Source organism: Mobula birostris, chromosome 23 (genome assembly GCF_030028105.1).
Source record: "Mobula birostris isolate sMobBir1 chromosome 23, sMobBir1.hap1, whole genome shotgun sequence".
NCBI lineage: Eukaryota > Metazoa > Chordata > Chondrichthyes > Myliobatiformes > Myliobatidae > Mobula > Mobula birostris.
Window position 1 is genome coordinate 25,579,744 of NC_092392.1, and position 23,511 is coordinate 25,603,254.

Genomic DNA, 23,511 nt, shown 5'->3' on the forward strand with positions numbered 1-23,511 from the left:
AATTACCTTCATTCATATCCTTGTAGTACCTTTTAGTTGATTATCTTGCGGTCTTTATGGGCAAGGACATGCTGTTTTATAGCCAGGCTTTTTTCTTGCCACTCATCCATAACTACCTTAGAGATTGCGGAGCCATGAACTGCATCTCCAGTTGCAGCAACTGACTTCAGCAGCTCACTCAGTGATTGTGTGTGTCACAGTAGTCTCTCTCACAAGTGCCATTCTTCTTCGGTGACTAAGCTTAAAGGGGTGGCCTGACCTAGTGTTGCCATGGTTTCATATTTTTTCCACTTTTTCCACAATGGATTCCAAGATATGTTCAGTACCTCTAAGGTGATCTTGTAGCCTTCCCCAGATTGGTGCTTCTCTATTATCATTTTGCCTGACTTGTCTTGAATGCTCTTTTGTCTTCATTTTAGTTTGGTCTGTTGAAAATCTATCATACTGTTAGACCTTACAGAGAGTGCGGGTGTTTATGCTTATGAATTAATTGAAAGCAGGTGATCCACCAATTTTCTACATCAACAGCTGGGTGAATTGATAAGGTAATGGTATACTGCACCTGTGGAAAATTAGCACAGTAATTACAAAGGGGATGAAAACTTTTACAGACTCACAATTTTGGTTGAATGTTTAGTAAATCGTTGAGAGGTTTTGGAATTGTTCTTTTGATTTGACCTAATGCACAATGTTTTGTAGATTAGCTCAAAAAATCCTACCTCAATATATATATGTTAGAAAATGAGACAGTAAAATGTGAAAATAGTTGTAAGGGTTGAATATATTTCAAGGCAATGTATTTGTTGCATATTGCCACGAAGAAACAGCTCATACCACATTCAAGCACCTGTACAATTATTTAAGGATGGTTTCCAGCACAGCTACTGGGTCTAATAAAATATTACCCAAATACACTAAATTAAAAGGCTACTTTTCACAAGCTTTTGGTTTGTTGCATTGAACACAGGATTGCTAAAAATGTTAAATTGAATTGAAGTCAATGGGTCCTGTAAATTTTAACTGATTTCACAATTCTGGATATTCACGTGTACCAATAAAAATGTTTCCTTAAGATGAACATGGCATCATGCTAGTCTTTGTTAGAGTGCTACTATCTTTCCATTCCGATGTAGCTAGAGAAAGCCTTTATTCATTCCTCACTTTACTCACCAACATGATCATTTTCTCAACCAGAAGTTGCCCAGACATTAAGAATAACTTGTATAAATTCACCCAGCCTGAGCTTATTTTAAGCAACTGTCAATAAAACACATGCGAATCTTTGTCAGCTATGGTTGTGATTATGTAGTGTTCTCTAAGAAACTTGCTCATTCTCCTTGGTCCAAAATCTCTGATACTATCCTGTTACCTACCAAATTTCACTTGCCAATCAATCCACTTTCTTTCCAGTCATACAATTACTCAATGCCCCCAAGTTATTTATTTCTCTCTAGGTTTTAACATAATTTCTCTCTCTCCTCCTTATACACTCCCCTTCAATTTTTCTCCACTCTTATTCACTCTGTCTGCCTACTGACATTGTTTTTGAAGGATCACATTCTCGAAAATATTCCCAAAACTATTTCATATCTCAAATTCCTCTCTTCCTGAATGAGTTTATTTGAACTATGCAGATCAACTATGCGCTGGACTACTATAATATTTCACAAGAGCAGCACAACTATTGATAATCTTCTAAAATAAAGAAGGTATCTTGGAAACCACAAAGCAGAAAAGTCATTAATGTTTATAACCTGAAGTTATGGACCATGCAACTGAATCTGCACAGCTGTGAGACACTTCTGAAAAATAAGGAATGTACTAACTGTTGCAGGCTCCTTTAAAATAATTTAATGACTTAAGGGAATCTAATAAACAAGATGACATAATTAAATAACTTGTGATGACAACCACAAGAGATTCTGCAGAGCAACACACATAAAATGCCAGAGGCACTCAGCAGGTCAGGAAGCATCTATGGAAATGAATAAACAGTCAACATTTTGGGCCAAGACCCTTCATCAGCACCGGAAAGGAAAGGGAAACATCACCAGGAAAAAAAGCTGGAGGGAGGGGAAGGGGGAAATAACTTTATGACAAACTCATGTTACTTAACATGAGGCATAAGCAGAATTATACTTGCCATTAGAAAATAATTTGCGCATTTCCTGACTATCCTGTCAATAATTTAGCAACCATTAGTACTCAAAATTATGAGCACCTACTACAATAAAGTTATGAATATTCTGATAGTTCTCTACTTCAGCTATCCAAGAGATTTAGTTACAGAAAAAGTTCCCAGACCACCTCATTTACTTGGGGTTGCCAAGGAGATGTGTTGATTCTACTTACTCTTTCTTCTAAAGCATCAGGCATTGGTAGCTCCTTCTCACTGTTTACAAAAAAAAACAATCATCAACAGAACACAATTTACTAGTGTGAACAAAAGTCAACTGCAAAATTTTAACTCCTATTAACACTTTAGAAGAATGTGATCTTTTATGCCAAGAGCAATTGGCAAAGGCTTGACTCATTGCATTGTCAAATGCAACAAGCATTATTTCCTCACAACACCTGAACAAAAGTCAGGGAGGTATTCCACAATTTATGAATGTTTGGTTAATGAATTTCTGCTATCTGGCATTGATTTTTTTGGGCTATGTGTCCTTGATTTACAGAGATTTTTTCATATAATAGCCATGCCAAGCTCCATTCTTAGTGCAATTTGTAGTACTTCCTCACATCTATTTGATATCTGTGTAACCTTCAAGATGACTTCAAACTTTCTTAGCAGTAGGTGAAGAAGGGAACTATCCAAATGTCCATCGACAAGCTCTAAGCTTAATTCCTCAACCACTCAGGTAAGTCGCAGAAAGAACCCTTGTCAACAATCAAGTTCTGATTAACCAATAGCACCATTATCCAAATAATAGTGACAACTTTGTCTCTCACCTCTTCCACCTCCATCTCAACATACAAAGCCACCAAAATAAGGCATGGTGGTAAGGAAATTCAAAATGTTATGTATGGAGAATGATAGTCATTTCACAGAGAAAACTAGCTTTGTAAACCGCACATTCAAAGACTTAATAGTGTTAGGGTGATAATTAGTAAATCAAGGATTTTAAAATCTTTTTTTAAAACCTTGTGTGAAACCATCAACTACAGCCAAGTAATGTGGGCATTACTGCATTTCACTGTATGGTTCAATAGACACGTGATAAGTAAATGAATGCAAAATCCGACATCTACGAGCAGGATCAGAACTTATTGCCTCTTGAACTGAGACTCCAAGTCATGTCAAGGAGCCAATAAGAGTCTATTGCATGGATGTAACTAGATTCACATTCAAGCCAGAGAGGGGAAAAATGGAAGATCACCTTCCTCCCATATATATTGATGAACCAAATGAGTATTTTATATCAACTTCATGGCCACTAAATTCCTAGATATATAGAACTACTTGAAATGTCCAAAACACATCCTAGGCAGATGATAAGAAAAAGGTTCGGGCCAATAAGACCATAATGAAACACTTCATTAAATATGATTTTGAAACAAAAAAAACCCATGATTTTAAAAAATGTGCAATGAAATCTGATAAGCATGTGATTTTTCAGAAAAGGTAAACAGAATCCAAGGGAAATATACTTTAGTTAGATATGTTCATTCCTAAAAGGGATTTAATTTCTCTCAGAAATCAATTGAAATGAATGAAGCAGATTAATGGAAATAAATTTGTAAGTTTTTACAATAGTTAAACACAATAGAAAATCTGTTCAATTGGAAATGTTGTGCATTATAATGGAATAAATCAATGACTTGACTAAGAATTCATGTTGGATTAGTGACCTCAACTGTAAATGAACCAGTATTCTGTGGGAAATTACTGAATTATATACTAAGCTCCTGAAATATTAGAAAATTTCTTTGACAATGTACTTGCTTTTGTGCAAAAATTATAGTATGACATTAATCATCAAATGAAAAGCATACAGCTTGAAAAGAACTCCTGTGCCTTACTGTAGAAAGCCAAATCGATCAGTGATTTTATAAATATGGAAGTCTGCATCTTCCCATGGATCAATCTTTGCTCCTTCCCGTCCCTGAAATAAATAACAAACATGATCATCAATAAGGTACCTGGCACTTAAGGTGGCATTTAGTTCTAAAAGATGAGGGTTAAGGGGGAAGGGATTGCCAGAAAATAAAGGTCTTTTTAGTTTTCAAGTTTCCTCATAATTCAAAAGATAAACAAGACACAAATGTCAGAGGTTCAGCCATTGCATATGAACACAGCTGCCAAGAAAGAAAAATCATCCAGACTGTCTATTCCTTTTGTATTGTTCTAAAGCTTACATAGCTCCTGCAACGGTACTGGACTTTTAACTTGCAAAGTTGTCCGAAGAGCCTATTTTTCCCCTACTACACATCTTCCTCAGTTTTAATTATTTCGTCAGCCCGTTCCAACAGCTTCTGCCTTGGTTGCATCCTTGGGAAATACTTTAAGCTGAGGTCACTGGCTCATTTGTCAGGGGAAAGATTTCCCCTCTTCTATCTTAACTCCTTAGAAGCCTAAGTGAAAATAATTGCTCCAATCTGTTCATAACTAGAACTAAACACACTGCTGACATGAGAGAATTCAGTTTTAATTAGTTTGACTGTTCATTCTCCATAAATCTGCTCACAGTCTTCATCCTTAAGGACCTAGAAAATATGATACAGCATATTGACACCATGATTCCATCCTCCACAATATTCAATCCCTCACTATTGAGGAATGGACTTATCAAATCTTTCATTTTTAAAAAATTATTTATCAAAGTTCTTACTTTTGCCTTCAATGTTAATGAATCAGCTTTTCTCCATCAATTAAACCATACTTTATCTTTCTCAACTACCCACTATGGGTACATCGTTCACAATTACTTTATGTATTTGCCCTAATTCTGAATTTCAAGTTAATTAAGTAGTCCATAAAAAAATTAACCCACCAGCTTTGTTGGAATGAATTCTACGTATCTTATTTCCAAGGTAGCAGAGCTATTCTCTCGACTTACTAGCAAAGTAAGGAGCAGCACTGTAGCATAGCAGTTAGCATAACGCTTTACAACATCAGTGATCAAGGTACAAATCCTGCCACCGTGTGAAGTTTGTACCTTCTCATCGTGACCTCATTGGTTTCCTCTGGGTGCTCCAGTTTCCTCTCACATCCCAAAGACAATATGTTAGTAAGTTGTGTGCATGCTATGCTGGTACTGGAAGCACGGCTACACTCGCCTCCAGCACAAGCCTCATACTGTGCTGGTTGTTGAGGCGAAAAAAAAAACACATTTCACTGTATGTTTCGATGTACACGTGACATTGAAAATTCACTGCTTTATTAAAAAAATCTTTATTTTAACTAGTTATCTGGAGACAGATGCACTGCTCACCCCCCCCCCCCCCACCCCTGGAAGTGTTCATGTTTTATTTTTTGACATCATTGAATCACATTGGATTTAATTTAGCTTGTTTGACACTGATCAATGGAAAAAGACATTTTTGTGCCAAAGTGAAAGCAGATCTCTACAAAGTGATCTAAAATAATGACAAATATTAACACACAATTGATTATCCACCCCACACACACATAGACTTTATTGCTGTGCAGATGTAACTTTCTTTTATATAATCTATGGAAAGAATATGGCACAGGTGTAAATCTACCTAGAGCAGACAGTCCTCAAAAACTGAGTGACCGTGCAAGGGGAGTAGTAAGGGAAATCACCAAGATTCCTATGACAACTCTGGAAGAGGTACAAGCTTCAGTGGCTGAGATGGGAGAGACTGCACATACAACAACTGTTGCCCAGGTGCTTCACCAATCATAGCTTTATAAGAGAGTGGCAAAGAGAAAGCCACTGCTGAAAAGAACTCACATGAAACCTCAGCTGGAACTTGCCAGAAGTCATGTGGGAGACTCCTAAGTCAGCTGGAAGCAAGTTCTGTGGTCTGATGAAACCAAGATTGAGCTTTTTGGCCATGAGACTAAATGCAATGATCGGCATATGCCAAACACCACATATCATCAAAAACACACCATCCTCACTGTGAAGCATAGCAGTGGCTGCATCATGCTGCGTGGATGCTTCACTGCAGCAGGCCCTGGAAGCTTGTGAAGGTAGAAGGTAAAATGAATGCAGCAAAATACAGGGGAAATCCTGGATGAAAACCTGATACAGCCTGCAAGAGAACTGTGACTTGGGAGAAGATTTGTTTTTCAGCAAGACAGTGACTCCGAGCATAAAGCCAAAGTTACACAGGAATAGCTTTAAAACAACAAAGTTAATGACCTGGAGTGGCCAAGTCAAAATCCAGACCTCAATCCAACTGAGAATTTGTGGCTGGACTTGAAAAGAGCTGTTCACTCACAATCCCTATGTAATCTGACCGAGTTTGAGCAGTTTTGTAAAGAATGGGGAAAATTGCAGTGTCCAGATGTGCAAAGCTGATACAGACCTATCCACACAAACTCAAGGCTGTAATCGCTGCCAAAGGTGCATCTGCTGAATACTGACTTGAAGGGGGTGAATACTTATGCAATCAATTATTTTGTCTTTTACATTTGGAATTAATTTAGATCACTTGTAGAGATTTGTTTTCACTTTGACAAGAAATAGTCTTTTTCCGTTGATCAGTGTCCAAAAAGCCAAATTAAATCCAACGTGATTCAATGTTGTTAAACAAGAAAACGTGAAAACTTGTGGGGGGAGTGAATACTTTTTATAGGCACTGTATACTGTATTGATCTGAATTTTGTCACTTTCCATATGAAATATTTATTTTTGATACATCATTCCTATTATCTATTCTTAGATTGTCTGTGTGTTACCACATTTTTTCTGTTTTCTCACATCAGTTACTTGTTCCACTTTATGTGCCAGAACTAAATTCAACCAGACTTCTTTCCTGTTCACTAGAAACTTATTGATCCAGGAACCAATCTCAAATGCATTTAAAAGGCAATTTACAATTGAGACAAAAGCATTATCTTCAGTCTGGTCAACGATCAGTTAACAAAAATCAAAGTCACCACTTCGTTCCTGCACATCCCATTGGCCTGTCTGAAGCACTCCAGCTCTGCCTCATCATCACTCTGTTTTCTTGCCGTATTCTTCAATATCATTACCCATGCTCATTCCGTTTTGCCAGCGCTCTTAATACAGTGTAATTACAATCCATCACTCTTTCCTTTCCTTCCTTTAATCCTTGACAAAATTATGGAACCAGGAATATTAAGTTCCCTTGTACAAATTTACACGACCTGCCAGTTATTCTTCCATATTTTACCTTCCTATCATATTTCTTCCATTTTTTGTATCTGTGCTTCTTAACTGATATTTTTTTCATTTATTGGGTTCAGGCCAAACTCAGAAAAACTGCAGGAGAAACTACCCATATGAGATGTCAGATTGGCAATCACTGTCCTAGCCTTGGCAAGTAACTACTGTGAATTTTGTAGATGGCACACAATGCAGCCATTATGTGTCAATGCTGTAGGAAATGAAAAGATGTTGGCAGTCCATTAAGTAGTTCTTAAGAGTACCAAACAAGAGTACTGTTTTCTCCTGGATGGATTTGAACAACTTGAGTGTTGTTAGATCTGCATTCATCCTTGCAAGTGGAGATTATCCCACCATACTTAAAATGTGCCTTTGAGATGATGGAAAGCCTTTGAGTATCAGGAGATGAGTCATTCATTGCATAATATCCAGCCTGTGACTACATTTTATGAAGCTTATCTATTTAAATTCCAGGGGAAATTCCCCAGGATATTGCTGGTGGAGAACTTTGGACTGGCAATGCTAGACAAGTTTGATAGACAGGTTTGTTGGTCAGCTCTCCCACTTTAGATGTCACAGGGCTAGGAATAACGTTAAGGGAGGTGGGCTGATTGTTCATTAGGCAACATTGCTATTGATGGACAAGAATAACACACTGGTCAGATCAGGTAAAATAGTAGGATTCTGAAGTACTTTATTAAACAGATGGATTTGTAATGATTCTATTTCCCCAAATTTAGATGACTAAATTTAAATTTCACAGTTGCAATGATAGAATCCCAACATTGGATTATTTGCCCAGGCCACTGAATTACTTGTTTAATAATAACTGCTGCACCACCACTGCACTTCAGGAGTGGAAACACTACAAGTGGACTAAGTGATAAAATTGTCAGGTTAAATGGCTGACAGATTACTTTAGTTAAACAAATAAATCACCATTTGCTGTAAAAGCTCCTCCCACTTGCATGTGTATTCAATGAAGAAATACTGACAAATTTACCTGCATGGTCAAAACCTTCTGATGTCTTTCTCATGTTAGATGACAGAAGACTTCAGGCTACCATCTTTTTCTTGGTTTCTCCTTTTAATTTTCATTTTCTTCCTTTGTTTTGAGATTAATCACTTCTTCAGCCTTTCTGCTCTCCCTTTCTTCTAAGGCTGTATTTTATCTAATACAGTATTCATTTAAGGTCAATCTTGTGTGCATATTTCAACAGCTTTATTAATTCTGGCATCGGTTGCTAGTCTCAAAACTTTACTTTTAGATTGATACAAATAGTCTTGTGTTACTCACAAAGCGAATGGTGCTATTTTGATTCTGGTGAGAGTTACTCAGTTGCAGAATCAACTTTGGGACACCCAGAGAATATGAATTTTTTCCAAACTCAGCTATGAAACTGATGACCAGCCCAATCCAATCACAGCTGCTCTGGATTGAACTTAGTTACTTGCAGAAAGAAACAATTTGCTGGAGGAACACAATAGGTTACAGCAGCATTTATGGGAGGAAAGGAACTGTCATCTGAAATATGGTTTTGACCAGAACCACCAACAATTCCGGCATCAACCATTTCTTGTGTTTCCATGAGCTATTCGCAGTTTTATTCCCCCCCCACCGCCCCCACAAACAAGACAATCATTAGCCTAGTGTGCAGGGTGTGTCTAGGCTGCAATGTCCACATGTAATGATGCTAGATGGATCCTCATGATCTGGATGGAATGCTGTACCAGATGGAAAGATCCCAGCTTATCCCATACATTTTGTTCGATTATACCCGTGATCCATGTCCGACACATAGTTGGCTCCATCACATTTGAATGGGGTAGCCAAGCTTTGCATGGAACTATAGTCCCACTGCCCAGTATTTAACATTTGGCTGTCCAATTTAAACTGAGTAATAGTTCAACTTGCTAGCTTTGTTCAGGCAGCTTCCTCGTCACCCTCCTCGTCACCCAGCAAGCTCCAGATTGGATGGTGAGTCATGAATATTTCAGTTGGGTCTGCAAAGCCCCACAAACACAGTGACCAGGTAGCATGGCGTTAATGTTACTGTGCTTATATTAAAGAGATCTTTATTAACAATTTGGAAGAAATTGTTTGTAAAGATTTCTAGAATATTTACTAACAAGGAGGTTGACTAAATTAAATAATCTGCAATGGGTCATTTCAGTAATATTGAAAACGAAATCACCATTTACTGTAAAAGCTCATCCTGTTTATACTGTATGTTCAAAGAAAAAATTCTGACATGTTTACCTACATGATCTAAACTTTCCAATGAAATGCCAATCAAGTGCTTAGTTCAAAGGAAATTTAAAATGGCAATCAATACTTGACTGATGAACAAGTCTCTTTTAAATATATTTCAGTTATTTAGTTTCACGTGAATGAAAGACTTCTTCAAATCTTACCTTGGGGAAATAAAACCAGAACCCTCTTCCAGAATTTAGCAAGAGACTTGCACATCAGCATTTAAATTGTAAACAAAGACATTTCCTGAATTAGTTCTAGTTTCATAGCTTGCTGTTAATGCCCTTTTATGGATTAATGAGATCACAGTAACTTGCAACATTCCTTTGAAGTGAAGTAAGTTTATCAGATTTTTCTTTCTACTGGCGCAACAATCTTTCTGCATTAGATCACAAATAAAAAAAAGTTAATCACACCACAAAAGAAGTTAGCCCTGTCAGATACATAAAACAACAGTTTGCTTCACTATCTTGGTCTTTAAGCCACAGAATGTTAGCAAGTCTTAAAATTAAAAACATAGTTTGCTTAAACTGCTTACTCAATGCAGGGCATTGAATAAAGAAACCAATAGCAAAAGACATTGACAACAGATGGCCAGCTGAGCAATCCCAAAACCAAAAGGATAATATTAACCTTTGGAATCTTCATACATTCAGTGTTTGATGCTGCTGGCCTCTGTTCCCTCTAAGCTGCACGGGTGTGCAGCTGCACAGTAACTGAAATGCTCCTGCACACATAGCAACGCACACAAAATGCTGGAGGAACTCAGCAGACCAGGCAGCATCTATGGAAAAAGTTCAGTCGACATTTTGGGCTGAGACCCTTCTTCAGGAATGGAGAAAAAAAGATGAGTAAGAAAGTGGGGAGAGGGGAGGAAGAAACACAAGGTGGTGGGTGAAACCAGGAGGTGGGGAGGAGGGAGGTACAGAGCTCAAAAATTGATTGGTGAAAGAGATACCAGGGATGGAGAATGGAGAATCTGATAAGAGAAGACAGAAGGCCATGGAAGAAAGGGAAAGGGGAGGAGCACCAGAGGGAGGTGATGGGCAGGCAAGGAGATAAGGTGAGAGAGGGAAAAGGGAATGGGAAATGGTGAAGCTGGGGGGGGGGGGGGGGGTGGAGGGGGCGGGGAGGAGAGTCACTACCAGAAGTTCCAGAAATTGAAGTTCATGCCATCAGTTTGGAGGCTACCCAGACAGAATAAGATGGTGCTCCTCCAACCATTTTGTGTGTGTTGCTTGGATTTCCAGCATCTGCAGATTTGCTTTTGCTTGTGCCCGCACATGTAGACTTTATTGCCATGCAGATATAATATTTTTATAAGATATTAATATGATTTTGAAACACTCTGCAATTGTGTTAATGAATATAATCCATAAATTGTAATAAACACAGAATAGAAGTTAGCTTACTGTTAATAAGCCGTCAACCCACCGAACACTAACATCACCTAGTCAAAACATTTTTACTTATGCCATTTTGCCTTGCAGATGTTTTGACTGCCTGACCTATGTTTCAAGTTGCTGTTTGTGTTTGATGTGAAAAATTTTATATTCTAATCTTTCAAAAATCATAATCTAATAAGAAATTTTTAAACTAAAAAATTGTTAGAACAAGATAAAAACTCATTTCTAAAAAATGTCCAAATGACTTGTTAAATTTTTCAAATAATTATTATTTTTAGTATCCCGAGGATGTTGAAAAGAAAAGCAGAAAAGCTGAATGCACCCTATCCTCGTTATATGCGAGGGATACATTCCTCAAAGTTGACACATAATGTGAACAATTATTTAAATGGAGAAAATGGGATGCGTTCCAGAGGGCTTCCTAAATATGTTTTATCTGTAATTTATTCACATTTTCATACCAATACGACACAAAAGCAGTACAACATTTGTATTATATTTAATCAATTTAATGTAATAAATCATAGAAAGTTAACATCCTCTGGTGTACGGTACTCACCAACAGTGGCAGGTGTGTTTGCTCTGGGAGATGAGTGGTTGTTGTGGTGTTGGGCAGCTTTACACAGTGGATGGTTGTGGTCGTCAGGATCATATCAAGCACGGCAAGGGGTGAAGAAAGACTCACAGAACTCTTAGAACTGCTGGCAGCAGAAGATTACAGCAATTTGAATAAAGTGGTGAGGGTTGTTTGCTTGGTAACATTTTGCTTTTCCAACATAAATTTGCTTGTAGGGAAGAAGGGTTGACGGCAGGGAATGACTGAAATGCTGACTCCGTTCTAAACTTGGGTCCATGTCCATCGCCATTTGTGCCAAGTGTTCCAACTTCCACCATTCCCTCACCATTGGTAAACTCCTGGGATTTTCAAAATCATCTCTTGCTTACAGCATCTGAGAAATAGTTCGCCGTAAAAAAAAAACACACGTTATGCCTTGAATGTGGATCACACCGGTCGAGTGGTTGAATCAGCGATGTTGTGTTAGGCAGCAGGAAACGCACTGTTATGTTAGGATGAATGCTGTCCAAAAGTTTAGGATGGGCTGGCGCATTGTCAAGCAACAAAAGAACTTTAAAGGCAAGATTCTGTTCCCGGCAATAGCATCCCAGAGCTGTGTTACCTTCAGCTGATGCCGCGCTGTTTATAATTTCCAACTTTTTTTCAAGTGTTAAAGCGGTTCTCTGCCGCTTGGCTGACGGCCCAAGATATGACATCGGACGCTTAGGAGGCATAATTAAATATTTCAAGCACAAAGTCACTGCACCATAGGTAAAACCAACAGAAGTTTAAGATTTCGCATCCACACCTTGCCAAAACCAATGCGGGAGTGGCTGGAGTGAAATTGTGAGGCACGTGCACCTGACTTGCGTTGGCGGGAAAGCGGTGCTTCTCATCCCAACAGTGAGACTGCGAGGCATGTGCACGTGACTTGTATTGGCGGGAAGGCAGTGCTCCTCACATAACTGTGAATCTTGGACGCATATAACAAGACGTTGGTAGAAATAGGTTCCTCGCATAACTGTGAATCCGCATAGTCTGAAGGCGCATATAACGAGGATAGGGTGTGCTTTCAACAACATAAGCCGTACAAAATTTAAGGAAGAATAGTCTTTGAAAATCGTAGATACCGAACTACCATCTTCAAATCAAAAACAAAAATAAAATTTGGCGATATTTTTACGTGGCCACATTGTATACACTATTCACATGGAAGTGAAGGTTGGGAATGAGTTCAGTAGTGGGAAAAAATGGGAAGAATGGAACTGAGATGACTTAAAACGACATTTTAACCAGAGAATTCAAAAAGATGCAGTTACCAAATTATGCAACCAGGAGAAATGTGGACTTTTGTGCAAGTTAACTGAAACTCCAAGAGTGTGAAGCAAGAGTGAAACAAGATACTTGAAAGAAGTCTAACTCCAATATAATCAAAGTGGTAATTGATAACATTATCTTAGCAATTAAAACTAATGCTTCTGTGCAAGAAATTCATGCACACGTGGCTAAATATGTAAATATTCCAGAGAGTTGACGCAGCAAGAGCTATGTTGAGTGCATTAGCTGTGTGCTTCAGAAACAGATAATGGAAGAATTGCAGAAATATGCTTTCCATACACTAATTACTGATGAAAATACAGACATTTGTGAATAGAATGTTTATTTTGTATTTCAAGTTTCGACTGGAAAATGGAACTTCCTATAAGACTGTGTTGGGGGTATTTTGAAACTAACTGCATGTGACAGTATCACTGTTGTTGAAGCAATTAATTTTTTTATATCAATGACAACCTTGATATTCAAAAGATGGTAATGTTTACATCAAATGGGGCAAATATTATGCTTGGAAAGAATAATGATGTGACAGCAATCCTTCAATGAGAAATACAGCATCTGCCAGAGCAACATTGTATTGCGCACACAGAGAATACTGGATAGATGACATATGGAAAAAAGTATCAATTATGCAGGATATAGAAACACTGTGACGAACAGTGCATACAAGTTCACAGTTAAAAGAGGAAAACTAAAAGAATTAGCTAATGTCACAGAATATGACATTGCAGCATTTAGACCACTAAACAGAGTAAGATAGCTGTCAAGACATTTTGCCATTACTGCTTTAATGAAGAATTACGAAGTTTTGATTCAGTATTGCAAAAAGCAAGTTAATGAATGTAACGATCCAATCAGCAATTACTGACGGATGATTTTTAACCAATCCACAATATTGAGTAGCATTAACTGTCCTTAATGATGTTTTAGAAGTCCTGGCATCTCTTTGTAAAAGCTGTTTGAATACAACTGAAGCACTGCAATATGTAAAAGTAAAAATTAACAAGTTACAGTCACAGTATCTTGGCAATACCATTTATTGGAATGATATTGAAAGATCTGCTTGCATCTATAAGTTCTGTGCCTATATTTTATTCATTCAATGTGTGTGTAATCACTTCTATAACAGATTTCCAGACGAGTTAAGAGAGTGGCATGTTTTTGACCCTGTGGCTATTGCAAACACAACTAATTTTGAACTTATAAGAGAATGTTGTACGACTGACAAAAAATACTCAGCTATTATTACAAACTACGATGAAAATGTTGCCTCAAAAATATCGCAGCAATACTGTGATTTCAAATTTGTTTCTTCTGAGAAAGTTACAACCAGTTCAAATTAAGATATTCACTGATATATTGAAATAAGTGCTTAGAAACGAAGAACTTGAAGAACTGTCAATTCTTAATGACACCATTGGAACATTTCAAGTTTCTAAGCATCCGACTGCAAATGTGGATTCAGTCTTATGAACTTAATCAAATGTAAATCCAGAAACAGCCTAAAAGTGGAACATTTGGATGATCTAATGAGGATTAAGATGCATCTTTCATCTGGATGCAAAATTAATCTGGACAGTGTTTATAGACAATAGATTCGTAATAAAGACAGACAGGAAAAAGTTTATGAAATGTGAAAGAATTTCTCCGCTGTACTACATTTTATTATATCCTTCAATTAATAAATGAAACCAAAAGTATGTTGGTTTTAGACTTGCATTCTAACTATTCATAGTATGCACAGTACAAAAATAAACATTTAAAGTGCCATGCAGTTTTCAGGCCGTGTAAAAATTTCTTGCTCAGAGCAATGGTTGGTCAGCACAGCAGTAAAAAAATTAAGGAACGTTGATACTGACTTAGAATTGATGGAGATGGCTCAATCATGATCCTAATATTCCAATAATAAGAGGTGTACAAGATGGTAAGAGGCATATATAGAGTGAACAGCAAGATACTTTTTCCCTAGGGTAGAAGTGGCTAATATGAGAAGACAGAATTTTAAGCCGATTGGAAGGATGTATGGCAAGGTGGGAGTGGGATGTCAGAGGTAGGTTTTCTTATACAAAGTGATCAGTGTGTGGAATGCACTGGCATGGGTTGTGGAAGAGGCAGATACATTAGGTAGATTTAAGAGCATCTTAGACAGGTATATGGATAAAGGCAAAATGGAGGGCTACTTAGGAGGGAAGGCATTAGGTTGATCTTAGAGTAGGTTAAAAAGTTTGCACAACATTGTGGGCCAAAGGGCCTGTACTGTGCTGCACTGTTCTATGTTTCATTGATGGCAGACCACATCATGCAAAATTTTGCAACCCTCTCCAGCCAGGTTCACCAAGAGGATGAGGGATCTCAGCTGCCTCCACAAATTCCCACAGTGCAGAGGCCAGTATCCAGCAAAGAAACCAACATTATACAATATTACAGCTCTGGACTCTGATTTCTGGTTGTAGTGATGAGACATTTGTTCCAATGCAAGCTGCAGCTCTTGTCAAACTGTTCCAGCACAACACACACATTGATGTGGATCTAACAACCTGGAAAACTGCCCACCAGGTATGAAATGCTCTCAAGAAAAATACATCCATTCCGGTTAGTGACTCATCTGGCATTCTACTCATGATCAGTAATCTGACAAGAAGTTTAATTGTTGATGATAACAAGCAGTGCTTGTTCACCAACAACCAGCTGTTCTGTTCAGGTTTCACCAGGAACAGTTGATACAGACCTTGTAATAGCCTCAAGATGGTGCTAGTGATATTTCAGGCAGCTCACAAAACTACTAGATACTCTTTCAGATATATTTCTTCTGCACTACAATTATGGTTCTCTGCATCCTGTAATTTCCCTTTGAGAAATGTACTTTTGAATCATCTAAAAGAACCAGTGATTTTATGATCTCCTGAAGGATTCAGTGAACTTGACTCTCGAGAATGCATGTACACCATTGCCAGGGTGGCCATCGCTGAGGACCATTGCTTTGTTGAGGCCTGAGAGCAAAAAAACAAACCCATGCTTAGCTCTATTACTCCATTCCTCCATTCCAATTAAAGCAATGAGCTAGATTAAAACATCAAGGCCTAAAAACAGAAAAAAAACAATGCTCAGCAACATCAGCCATGATCCATCTCTCTCTCTCTTCTTACTACCACCATTGGGCTGGAGGTCCCACGTCATCAGGTTGAGGAACAGTTGTTACCCTGCAGCCATCAGACTCCTGGACCGGTTTCACTCACCTCAGCATTGAACTGACTCCACAGCTGTCAACTCTCTTTCAGACACTTTGCAGCTCAAGTTCAATGTATTATTTGTTGACTTTTTGTTTTGCTATTTTCACAATTTGTCCTCATCTGCACACTGGATGTTTGTCGGTCTTTGTTGTGCGTGGTTTTTCATGGATTCTATTGTGTTTTTTGCTTTCTGGGTGCCTGCAAGAAGATGAACCTCAGGGTTCTATATGGTATACTTTGATAATTAAAGATAAAGTTCAAAATTTATTATCAATGTATGGAGCAAAGAGCAGAATTCTGGCTCTTGATATTTACAGTGTATGTAGCTGAATAGAGTATCGCATTTTTAAGTTGAAGAGTATCTGGGCATATCTCTCGGATTTATTTCTCTGCAATTACACCTGTGTCTCTTCAGGACGATGTGTGCATTAACAGCTGGAGAACATTTGGACAACAGCACAAGTGAGGGGAGCAACAGCTATGCTACAAAAGTGCCAGCTCATGATCACAATGAACACAATGTTCCTTGATCTTTACTAGAATTGCCATCACTAAATTGGAGCATTCTTGGCAGTCACCACTGGATAGCCACAAATGCAGAATAAACAGATCAGAAATTAGACTTTGACTGACTTCTATCCCAACTCACTGTGTGAAATTCTAAACACATCCAAGAAGATCAACATTATCCAGCACAAAGCTACAAAACTGGACATTTATTACATCCATTACCATCACACCCAGGCTACTTCGCAAACCCAAACCACAAAATACAACGTAACAACTTAAAAGTTTCTTTGACAAGAATTCTCAAATCTGTTAGATCCACTTCCTGAAACATTACCACCTGCAAGTTCTCATCTAAATCACTTAACACCACTTGAAAATGCATCACCATTTCTTCATTGTTACCAAATCAAAACTTTTACTCAGCAACACAGTAAAAATTATTTGACTAAATGGACAGCAGAGGCTCAACGTGATAGCTCAGCATCACCTTCACAAAGACTGAATATTAAATGCTGTTCTTATTAGCAAATATCTACACCCAAAAAAAGAAGTTAAATGATACCCATCATTTTCCTCCAATGTTGGATAAAAGGTTTCTTAGATAATAAACCTCATCTGAATCATTAATTGTAAGTAGTATTGTTGATGTTAGGATGCTGTTCTCAATATCAAGGGGATTCTCAAGGGGAAAAGGGGGAAGGTCTAGGGTGCATAGGGTCTTTGATTATACTGGCTGTTTTAATGATGCAGCAACAAGTATAGACAGAGTCCACAGAGAGGAGGACAGCTTCCATGTTGTGCTGAACTGCAGATTCCTGCAGATATATGCAGTGCAAGTGCCATACCAAGTCATGATGCATCCAGAAAGGGTCCTTTCTCTGGTGCATTGACGTAAATTGGTAAGGCTGACAGGGACAAGCCAAGTTTCCTTAACCTCCTGAGGAAGTAGAGGCATTGGTGAGTTCATTGATGTATACACTGTTAATTGTTAAAAGGCTTAACAATGCCTCCTTCATAAGTGTAATAGTCTTTTGTCCTTCTGCATATAACCCGTAAAGTTGATGGTAGTCCACTCTGTTTCTGCAACACAATGACATTAGATAGGACTTGAACCAAAATGAGAAAAAAACAGCAACATCATCCGTTCAAGTCTGAATCTGGTGTGCATTGGGAGAGGAATGCAGAATTAATGGGATACAACTTGCTGAACTAAGACATCTAATGATTCCAAGTTCAACCTGTTCACCAGTTGATAACCCTGCAACATTGGAAACATGGTACTTGGGACCACAGTTAAATAGACAAGCAAAATGTGCAACTCCATAGATCAAAGGGCTATATAGAGTGAGAAAACAAGAGGACAGCAGAAGTATCACAGACTAAAAGTAACTGAGCTCCATGACAAAATCTGGTACACAAAGAGGATGTACAAAAAAACAGACTGAGATAAAAGACAAACATACATTAAAATATTAAAACAATATTTCAAGTTTGGAAAAGGTGTGACCTTAAAACCAAGAACAATTGAGGCTCAATAAAAAAAATTTTCAGTGCCAGAGCACCTGATGATCAGCAGTAATAAATACTTAACATTTCATTAAAGGTTAACTTGGATTTATAATGCCTTGACAATTTGGAGTATATTTGGTACATCTTTATCATGTAAATACTGCAACCAATCCTAATTCACATGCACTTCCATGGTAACATAGAAAGCAGGGTGCCATTTTTGCAAAACCCACTGATGATCAGCACAGCAAAAAGCAACTTTGCAATATAGCTCTTCAACCATGAGCTTCCTCTTCATTTTAAGTTGCTATTCCTTTTGCACATGACAGTGACAACTAGTCAATCTTATTACTGCTCTCAGACAACAACCTTATTGTCACTTAATTTTTTTTGCTGGAAATGCATTTTAAGTTTTGTGTTACTGTCCGTGACTTTGTGCATGTAAGGCCAACAAAATGACTGCTATGTCATGCACGGTATCAACTTTCTTGTCTTCCTGTGAATCCTGGCACATCTTCTATCAAATTCCTATTAAACATTTTTGTGAAGAGAGCCATGAAAGCAACACAGCTCAGTCTCATCCTTATTGAGAGCACATACTAAGACAGCTCCTACTTGAGCAGATCCCTCATATGCTAAAAGATAAACTCCTCATCACCTAATCTACTTCAATGTGACCATTGCATACTATTTTCCAGAGTCATAGAGCACTACTGCACAGAAGCAAGCCCCTTGGTCCATCTAGTCCAGGCCTAATTCAGAACCATTATTCTGCCTTGTCTACCTGCATTACATCAACAATGCAACACAATGTTCTGAATTCTGTTTTTATTTTTTTTTACCACCTCAATACATAGATGTATGGAATTATCTATCTGCAGGATACACAAACAAAAAAGCTTTTTACTGTATGTGACAATAATAACCAATTTCATATCCCTGTTCTTTATCTTGGTCAACACTGGTTCTCATACACCTAGGTATTCGGTTATGGTACCTGATCATCATTCAAGTTAAGGAGGAAAGAGTTGGAACTTTCAAAGATGTACGTCCTCCCCGTGGAATACATGGCTTTTCTCCTGGTCCCCCAGTTTCTTCTCACTGTCCAAAGCTGTACCAGGTAGGTTAATTGTTCATTGTAAATTGTCTCATGATTGTTAGGGGTAAATTGGGGGTTGATGGGCTGGTATAGCTCTAAGAGCCAGGAGGGCCTACTCTGGAATAGATAGATAAACAGACAACCAGACAAAATGCTGGGGGAACTCAGCAGGTCAGGAAGCATCTATGGAAATGAATAAACAGTCGACAGTTGGAATCGATCCTCATGCCTTCAGACTGAAGACTGCCCAGACTGAATATAAGGCATTGCTCCTCCAACCTAAGGATGGCCTCATTGTGGCAGAAGAGGTGGCTATGAACTGACATATCAGAACAAGAATGTGGATAGGATTTAAAATGGTAAACCAACATGAAATTCCATTTTTTTACAGATGGAGCAGAGATGCTCAACAAAGCAGGTCTCTCTTCTGTTGAGGAGACTGCATCAGAAGCAGCGGATACAGTAGATGACCCCAACAGTTCACAGGTGAAGAGTTGCCTCATCTGGAAAGAACTGTTTAGGGCCCTGAAGGGTTGAGAGGCATCAGAATGGAGCATGTGAATTTAAGGGCAAGGTGGAAATTGGAGACAAAGTTGATGGAATTGACGAGCTCAGTATGGCTGCATGAGGCAGCACCAGTAAATGTCATTAAATTTTTTTTTAAATTATGAAGACACGCAGTCCTCTTTTATTGTCATTCAGTAATGCCTGCATTAAGAAATGATACAATATTTCCTCCAGTGTGATATCACAAAGCACAGGACAGACCAAGACTGAAAAAAACTAACAAAGCCACATAATTATAACATATAGTTACAACAGTGCAACAATACCATAACTTGATGGTGAAGTCCATGAACACAATAAAAGTTCAAAGTCTCACAAATGTCCCACATCTCATACAGATGGGAGAAGGAAGAAAACTGCCAAGGTTTGGTAATACACTATCTAGATTTTTCATGCATCAGTAGTCATAACATGTAAACAACATAAAAGCTGAATCTTAAATGTTGCTCTTCCCTAACCATCTGCAAGTGTCCACTGATCTTGATCATGTAAAACTCAAAATAAGAAAAAGATGGAAAAACTCAGAAAATCAAGTAGCATCAGTGGAGAAACTAGTTATCAGTTTAAATCAATGCTCTTCATTGGTGTTTTGAATAATAACAAACAAACTGCAGATACATATGAAAATGCTCAAAGTGATCTAAAATAATATGAACATAAAAATCCAACAAACAAACTTAAAACTACACCCTACTGCAGGGGGTTCCCAAACTAGGGTCTATGAATCCCTTGCTTAATGGTATTGGTCCACAGCATAAAAGTGGTTGGGAACCCCTGCTCTACTGCATGACCATGCTTATGTATATTGTAGCAGAGTAAATGCAGTGGGAAGGGAGAGGGCTTGGTATGCCAGGGGAAAAAATTAAACAAAAACTTAAACTGAAACAGATTAACAGTATCTTGCTGGAATAAGTTGAATGATAACATGTCTGTTAACTTAAATACCATCTACAGGAAATTCCAACTACATCTAATCTCAAAACAAATCAAATAAAATTATTTAAGGGCGCTGTAACAGGATGCCTAACTATTTAAGTCCTCAGCAGGAGTAGCCACACTGCACTTCAACAATAATGATTAAACTAATACAAATTAGCCTAGCTGTGTGCCACAAAAAGCAGAGAACTCTAAGACAAACAAGTACGCAATCCTGGAGTACTAGGACATTTAGCCTGCTCTGCTATTTATTAACATTATCATTGAATCTGATGAACAAACTCCATATTCCCATCTGCCCATAATAACCTTTCACCCTGTTGCTTATCTACCTCCAATCTAAAAATATTCAAAAACTCTGCTTCCATCACCCTATGAGAAAGAGAGTTCCAAAGATTTACAATCGTCTTGTGAGAAACAATTTTGTCACATCACTATTTTAAATCAGAGGGAACTCAAACAATCCAGGCCTTCCTGATCCTACTTCTAATGCATGACCTTCCTTCTTTAAAATAAAGAACTGTGGGCTCCCTTTCAAGGGCTCTACAACTCAATATTATTTATTTTTTTTGTATTTGCACAGTTTGTCTTTTGCCCATTTTTGTCCATCTTTGTGTGTATGCAGTTTATTTTAATTGATTCCATTGTACTTCTTTACATCTACTGCAAATACCTGCAAGAAAATGAAACTCAGGGCACTATCTAGTAACATATACATACTTTGATAATAAACTTACTTTGAGCTTTGAAATAAATAGTTTATATGCAGCTCCAGATGTGGTTTCATCAATGCCCAATCTAACTAAAGCATAGCCTCATGTTTACTTCTATTCAATTCCAATCTCAGTAAATAACGTTACTGTCATCTTTCCTGATTACTTGCTGTATTTGCATACTAGCCTATTATAAATCATGCATAAGACTCCCAGATCCCTTTGGATCTCACAGGACTTACCATTCACTACTAAGGTATTAAGATTCTTTATTTTTCCTGCTAAGATGGACAATTTCCACACAATAGTCCATTTGACAGATCTGTGCCTGCACAGCTGACCTATCAATATCCTACATTCCAAGTTTTTAAGGAGGGCATGTCAGAATCAGAATCAGGCTGATTATCACCAGCATGTGTTGTGAAATTTGTTTACTTAGCAGCAGTTCAATGGAATAATTAGCACAGTAGAGAAAAAAATGAATAGGTAAATCAATTACAGTATATGTATATTGAATAGATTATAAATTATGCAAAAACAGAAATAATATACATTTAAAAACTGAGGTAGTGTTCACAGGTTCAATGTCCATTTAGGAATGGGATGGCAAAGGGAAAGAAGCTGTTCCTGAATCGCTGAGTGTGTACCTGATGGTAACAATGAGAAAAGGACATGTCCTAGGTGCAGGAGGCCCTTAATAATGGATGCTGCCTTTCTGAGACACCGCTCCTTGAAGATGTCCTGGGTACTTGGTAGGTTAGTACCCAAGATGGAGCAGATTAAATTTATGATTCTCTGCAGCTTCTTTCAGTCCTGTGCAGTAGCCCCCACTCCCGTACCAGACAGTGATGCAGCCTGTCAGAGTGCTCTCCACGGTTTATTTATAGAAGTTTTTGAGTGTTTTTGTTGACATGCCAAATCTCTTCAAACTCCTAATGAAGTATATTCACTGACTTGCCTTCTTTATAGCTGCATCAACATGTTGGGATGAGATTAGGTCCTCAGAGATCTTGACACCCAGGAACTTGAAGCTGCTCACTCTCTCCACTTCTGATCCCTCTATGAGGATTGGTATGTGTTCCTTTGTCTTACCGTTCCTGAAGTTCACAATCAGCTCTTTCGTCTTACTGACATTGAGTGCAAGGTTGTTACTGTGACACCACTCCACTAGTTGGTATATCTCGCTCCTGTATGCCCTCTTATCTCCATTGAGATTCTACCAACAATAGTTGTATCATCAGCAAATTTATAGAAGGTATTTGAGCTACACCTAGCCACACAGTCATGGTTATAGAGAGAGTAGAGCAGTGGGCTAAGCACACACCCCTGAAGTGTGCCAGTGTTGATCATCAGCGAGGAGGAGATGTTATCACCAATCCACACAGATTGTGGCCTTCCAATTAGGAAATTAAGGATCCAATTGCAGAGGGAGGTACAGAAGCCCATGTTCTGTAACTTATCAATGAGGATTGTGGGAATGATGGTATTAAACGCTGAGCTATAGCTGATGAACAGCATCCTGACATAGATGTTTGAATTGTCCAGGTGGTCTAAGCCTGTGTGAAGAGCCAATGAGATTGCCTATTGTGCCAATAGGCAAATTGCAGTGAGTCCAGGTCCTTGCTGAGGCAGGAGTTCAGTCCAGTCATGACCAGCCTCTCAAAACATTTCATCACTGTAGGTGTGAGTGCTACTGGGCGATAGTCATTAAGGCAGTCACATTATTCTTCTTTGGCACTCGTATAACTGTTGCTTTTTTGAAGCAAGTATGAACTTCCAACCGTACCAGTGAGAGGTTGAAAATGTCCTTGAATACTTCTGCCAGTTGTTGGCACAAGTTTTCAGAACCTTACCAGGTACTCTATTGGGGCTTTCCACCTTGCGAGGGTTCACCCCCTTTAAAGACAGCCTAACATAGGCCTCCCAGACAGAGATCACAGGGTCACCAGGTCCAGCAAGGATCTTCGCCGCTGCAGTTGTATTCACCCTTTCAAAGTGGACATAGAAGGCGTTGAGTTCATCTGGTAGTGAAGCATCGATGTCATTCATGTTGTTGGGTTTCACTTTGTAG

At 38.3% G+C, this 23,511-nt stretch overlaps 1 protein-coding gene across 8 annotated transcripts in view; it reads right to left on the reverse strand.

Moving 5' to 3' along the window:
- Positions 1 to 23,511, reverse strand: part of usp6nl (USP6 N-terminal like) — a 223,595-nt gene that overhangs the window by 75,990 nt on the left and 124,094 nt on the right. For 6 of the 8 annotated variants that reach the window (XM_072241354.1, XM_072241351.1, XM_072241349.1 and 3 more), the window contains 2 exons: positions 4,024 to 4,106; positions 2,353 to 2,392 (listed from right to left, as the gene is read on the reverse strand). In XM_072241354.1, coding sequence (XP_072097455.1) covers positions 2,353 to 2,392; positions 4,024 to 4,106 — 123 coding nt within the window. Of the gene's footprint in view, positions 1 to 2,352; positions 2,393 to 4,023; positions 4,107 to 8,328; positions 8,392 to 23,511 lie in introns of those variants that run through there. The other 2 variants (XM_072241356.1, XM_072241357.1) reach the window with 2 other exon arrangements.